The sequence below is a fragment of the Bactrocera dorsalis genome, chromosome 2 (assembly GCF_023373825.1).
Source record: "Bactrocera dorsalis isolate Fly_Bdor chromosome 2, ASM2337382v1, whole genome shotgun sequence".
Lineage (NCBI taxonomy): Eukaryota > Metazoa > Arthropoda > Insecta > Diptera > Tephritidae > Bactrocera > Bactrocera dorsalis.
In genome coordinates, this window is record NC_064304.1 from 59,036,247 (window position 1) to 59,042,590 (window position 6,344).

Here is a 6,344-nt window from a genome sequence, read left to right on the forward strand (position 1 = left end):
CTCTGAAACGAATTCTAATGTCCCCCAACTTGGGTCGAACTTTTGGGTAGGGGAAAATTTAGAAATAGAATTGAAATTACCATTTCATTCTTATTACCTCTGAAAGTGAGGAGAACTAAACCAATAACCACTATGGTATTTCAAAAAAAATAATAAGTGAAGTGACCATTCCAAATCAAAAAATTTACAATGAATCCACCATCTTCTACACCGCAAGATGAAGCAACTACATCAACAACTATCGAAAACCCAATGAGTCATATACCCAAGCATGATGTTACTGTTTTTGGTGTGTCTACTGATTTGACTGATCTTAATTTACCAACCCATCTGGATGTCTTGAGAAATTATTTTTACTTAAGCGAACGTGCTAAAACAGAACAAAAAAAGTTTTCCCATAAATCATTCACTATTCAAGTACAAGATAAGTTGATTGGAATTTGGGAAAAACTTGGTATGGAAATAATGCTGGAAAAAGTGTATGTAATAAATTGAATAAATTGCTTGACAAATATCAAGAGCAAATCAAGAGAAGAAACAACACCCAACAATTTACAGAGTATGTAAAATCTCTGGAAACAATTTTTTACATTGGAACATGGAAATGCGATTTGAAGGCAGCTCCATGTGCATGCGGCTGGGTTCCCGAACGCCTCAAAGAGTTCATGCACGATCAACATAATCAGAGGAGACTAGCAATGAATGCATTTATGATGGAAACTGAAGAGCAAGGAGCAACGTCTATGTTATCAATGCCAACATACCAAGATCCCGATGATTCAACATACGCAACGCCACCGGTTCAAGAAGATATGGATAGAAGCACAAGTTCACAATACACAGAGATATACGATTGTTTTAACTTTACCTTGGTATGTGACAGATTTGGTGTGCCTGACAGAGTAGCATCAGCATTGGGAACCGCTCTATTGCAAGATTTTAAAATTAAAGATAAGCATGGGAAACCTCTCATCACGGATAAATCGAAAGTTCGCAGAGAAAAAGAGAAATGCAGACAAGAAGTGCTTCGCAAACGGTTAGATGATACCAATTTGTTAGCGTTTTCATTCGATGGCAGAAAAGATGATACTTTAACGATAGATAAAATTGATGAGAAGTATCATACTAGGATGGTAAAAGAACCTCATCTTGTTATTTTGAGAGAACCCAATTCTGAATTGATTGGTTACGTAAGACTGGAACATGAAACCGCTGAATACAAAACAACCAAATTAAATGGTTTTTTCAACGATAAAAATATATCACTGGATACATTAATTGGAATATGCACTGACGGTGAGCCAACAAACACTGGCCCACACGGTGGAATTATACGACGATTCGAATTGCTGTTAAAAAGACCATTGCATTGGTTTGTTTGCCTTCTACACTTCAACGAACTTCCGTTTCGGCATTTGTTTGAAGCTTTGGATAAATCAACCAGCACTGGACCAAGATCGGCAACCGGAAAACTGAGCCGTCAAATCGAAACTTGTGAAACTCTTCCGGTAAGTTATTGCTATCACTCAGTTATTATAATTGTCAACCATTTTTAATTATTTTATTATTATATATTTTTAGGTGGTGGACGGCTTCCAGAAAATTGAGTTGCAAAATATGCCCCCTGCTCCAGAAAAAAAGAATTTTCCACCGATTCGAAGTACTTATACGACATGGCCCATGCAATTTCTAGCGGCGTGGTTCCGGTGGGAAAATTGTACATTCTCGGTGGCTCACCAAGGCCGCTAGATTATTGCGATTATATGTGACAACGGAAAATCCAGATGCAAATTTAAGAATTCTGGTTGAATTTATAATTAAATGTTATGTGCCAATGTACTTCAATATCAAGTATTACAGCTCTGTCGTGTACGGCAGTGCTTTATTTTTCAAATTCATTGGTTGGTCACGATTTCTAGAACCTCGTTTACGCAAAATTGTCAATCAAGTAATTAAAGATAATTCATATTATGCGCATTCGGAAAATATCTTGTTATCAATGTTGTTTGATGACAGGAAAGAAAAGCGCGACTGTGCCATCAAGAAAATTCTACGCTATCGAACCGATGTTGACGAGCCAATGGAACTTAGAGTTTATAAAAACCAGATATAAACTTTAATTGCACAAGTTATACGGAAATGATCAATTTGAATGACATAAATATCGTATTTGAACCACCATTCACGCGAAGCATTCCGTACGATACATTGAAAGATTATTTAAATCAAGATGATCCACCGTTTAATGATCCAAAAATTCCATCACACATACAAGGAACGGAACGACATGTTTAATTGCTAGCTAGCGTTTCCAAACGGGTTATACCGGAAAATGTAGAGGCTGTTATGGTGACGACATTAGAGAGCCGTGCGAAATTGCCCAGACTTGAAAGTAAAAAAGACTTCTAACAATAATTCTTTTTAGTTTCTTTTCTATAACTCACTTAAATTAATTTTTTCATTTACATATGTTCTGACTAAATTAATTTCTTAAGAGAAAAAATAGATATTATTAGAGATAAATAAATAAAAATAAAGAAAAAACATAGCCATTTAGCTGATTTTTTCATGTAAAGGCCAAAAATGGTGATTTTTTAAAATGATTGTATGGGGAACCTCCCAGGGGGTGTGCCACTGGCATGGGTGGATCGGCCGTCTAAAGTTAGTGGGGGTCGGTCATACATTTGGACTCGATTGGAGCACTCTAAATGGGTCAAAGTGGGATTTTTCAAAATTTGCCCTTACCCAAATTGGGGGACATCAAAATTCGTTTTAGAGGTATGGTTCCTTCGGCAAAGTTTCTTATTTTGATCCCTAGAATACGATTTTCACAGAGCAATGAGCGATTTTTAAATCGACCCGCCCTAATACATATACATATTATACTTGTATATGGAGAAATTTTGAATATAGACCTAATTATAGGAATTTTATTTATTTGTAATTTGTTTTATATTTTAAAGATATTTATATTTTTATTGAGATTATTTTTTTTTTACAATTGTGTTGTTTTATATTCCAGAACCCAACACCCACGAAACGAAGACGGCGATTAACGTCTCCCAGCAAAAATCAAGCGTGGAGTCGTTTTGATAACATACTCAAGAAGCAAGAGGATATGTTGGAAAGTCGCTCAAATACCACACGCAGCTCCCCTTACGCACAAGCTCTTTCTAGTTTTGATTGGTTGTTAAATCAACTGCCTCGATCTGTTGGCGACGACATGTGTCTTTCCATAAATCTAATGCTACTGAAAAAGGTTGAAAAGCATAAAAATAAAAACAGAAGCAACGATGAATAACATTTTTTTGTAACCATTTATATTAATAACAAAAATTTTGTACTAAAAAGAAAATAACTATTTATATTAATAATAAAAACTTTGTAATGAAATGAAAACTAAAACCCTGTAGTCTTGATGTTTTTTTATTTATATAAGAATAATAATGTAATTCAAATTTAAACAAAAGTTGCATTGTTTTTCCAAGGAACAGATATATTAGGAGAATTAACATAGTCTGTTAATATTTTCCGAATATATTTGCCGTAATCTGAAGTTCTTCCGCGGTAAGTGGTTACGATGGATTCATTTCGAGTGTGTTCTTGTTGTAGCAACACTTCCCATTCTCCTGCTATCCAATTTCCAGTGCTATCTTCAAAACCAGAAAACGCATTCGAAGTATGCGTTCGGCGACACTTATTAGTAAGGAAATTAAGCAATAGGCAACATGCCGAAACAATAACTTGCGCTCGTTCGGGCTTGCAATATAAAATTTTTCTAACGCAAAGCCATCTTGCAGTTAAAATGCCGAAAGCATTTTCAATGCAGCGCCTAGCTCTACTTATCCTGTAGTTAAAAATCCTTTGGTCTACCGAGAGTTGTGTGGCGCTTTAAGGTTTAATTAAGCGCTTACACAAAGGAAAGGCGTCGTCTCCCACAATGAAATGCGGCAAATTTTTTGATTAATTACTCTGTCAGGAGGAAATGGACGGGTGTCGTTCAGAATTCTGGTCCCAAACTTAGAATTTCTCATAATATGAGAGTCGCCTTCGCTTCCATAAGCGCCTATATCCAAATAAGTAAATTTATAGTTCGCATCACATGTAGCCAGCAACACAATTGAATTAAACCCCTATAAATTAAAAAAAGGTGCGTGGAGTCCCTACGCGCGGATGAAGTTATACTTCCTAGTGATATTCAGAAATGCATATCATTTTGTATGAAAGAAAACTAGAAAACTTAAATTCACATTTTATAAATTTACTAGAGTACCCGTCCACGCTTCACTGTGGCTGATACATAGATAATACTACTACTACTACCATCTATATGATTTCTATTAGTTGGATTATAATTATTAGTTAATGAGATATAGATAGGGAAATCCACCGTTGAAAAGATATTTGCTATGCTGAAAGCAGGCGAAATGAGTAAAGTAGGTGCCTCCAACAAAAACAACCAAAACAACGAACATCTGATTCTGAGAAGTGTTTAAGTGCTCTCTAATCGGAATAAAGCCGAATTTTTGCGTCGGTGATAGAAACATAGCTCCATCATTTCCCACTGGAGTCCAATCGACAGTCAGTCCAGTATACTGCACATGATGAAGCGGTTCTCAGGCGTGGAAAGACGAAAAGGGCGGCTGGAAAATGCACGCTGGAGATGCACGTACTCAGCGCCTGTTTATTGAGCCAGTTATAATCTATTACACTGCATATTTGGTTGCAGTTCTTTCCTTCTATTCCTAATACTTAGCAATTGTATCAGTTTTGAGGACGAATCTGCTTAAAATTGTACGCATATATTCAATTGATTCTTACAAACATGAATTTTGAACAAATGCTAATGATTTAAAATATAATTTTTGTATTTATGAGTTGTATTGGATTCTAACATAAAGAGATAAAAGGTATCCTATGTCCTTACTCTGGCTCTAAGCTACCTCCCCACCAATTTTCAGCCAAATCGGTTCAGCCGTTCTTGAGTTATAAATGGTGTAACTAACACAACTTTCTTTTATATATATAGATTATGCACATAAAATGAAGAATAAAGCAAAGTCTAAATGAATGAATTTTGACTCAGAAAGTAGTTCCGTCTCTTCGTTGCGGAAGAGAATATGCAGCGTAACATCTCTCTTTTGTTTTTCGCCAATTTGGCTGCCGGATTGACTTGTGAAGATCAATTTTTTGTTGGTGACATATTCATATGTGTACGCATATGTATGTTTGTATGCTTGTGATTTATTTGTTCGGCAATGTATGCAAATATATGTACATATAAGTATATATGAATGTATGAACATGCAAGTCAATGCGCGCACATGCGTATACATACACTCATATGAGCATGTGCAGATACACAAGATAGGATAGAAGATGTATGCCTTTTAACATCGTATACTATACAAATAAATATTTTTCTTACTAATAGAAATTAAAATAAAGAAAAATATTTATTTTTATAGTATACGATGTTAAAAGCAAAAAATTAAAAATTTATTCTGTCGGGATTCGAACCTAGGACCTGCGTTAGCATCTTGACCTTCCAAGCGCTTACCACCAACACCACCATTGACAATTAGGTTGCGCTGACTTAAGTATGATGTGGTTATGAATGCAAGAAACATACGATGGTTCTAATAATTTTGTTTAAGTATAGAAATATACATACTTTGTAGAACATTTGCTTTCGCAATAAATTTATCACAGCAATACATATGCATAATATGTATATACATATACATAACATTGCTGTGATGCCCTGAGAAGTATAGTCTTAATAAATTTATTTTTAATTTTTTGCTTACTAATAGAAATTAAATTTATCACAGCACTATTATGTATATGTTTATGTATACTGCTGTGATAAATTTATTTTCTATTAGTAAGAAAAAAATATTTATTAGTATAAATTTCCAAAAGCACAGAAATGATTCTGTGAATTTATTCATTAAAATCGCCACTCAGAAGTCATTTTATCCCTTGTAAGCGAGCGATTTTCTTAAATCTCACGCTCCCAGATAAAACGATATACCTCGTCCTCGTGGGTCAATTTCAAAAACCACAGAAATGATTCTGTGTGATTCTGAAAGGCCAACGCAGAGTATTTCAATTAAAAGTCACACAAAATAGTTGAGAATTCGCAGAAAGGCAAACGAAAGAAAAAGAACTATAACTTCAATAATGCACAAGCATACAAACAGACATATGCGCACACATGTGAATATGTCACCAACCAAAAATTGAAACATTGTTCTACAAAAACAACAACAGCATAAGCACGGGACATTGTGTTGTGTTGTTGTGTCGGCCGAGCTGTGCCGAAAGAAACGAACAAACGA

The 6,344-nt window shown here is 35.1% G+C and overlaps 1 protein-coding gene and 1 pseudogene across 1 annotated transcript; one reads left to right on the top strand and one right to left on the bottom strand.

Annotated features, from left to right (window-relative positions):
• Positions 1-536: 536 nt before the first annotated feature.
• LOC125776462 (uncharacterized) lies at positions 537-2,857 on the top strand (the record flags this gene model as incomplete). Its single annotated transcript, XM_049448417.1, has 2 exons — positions 537-1,508; positions 1,582-2,857. Coding segments are annotated over 2 exons (1,140 nt in total), but the record flags the coding sequence as incomplete, so codon positions are not given.
• A 3,104-nt stretch (positions 2,858-5,961) lies between these two features.
• LOC125776886 (small nucleolar RNA U3) lies at positions 5,962-6,091 on the bottom strand (annotated as a pseudogene).
• Between the last annotated feature and the right edge of the window lie 253 nt (positions 6,092-6,344).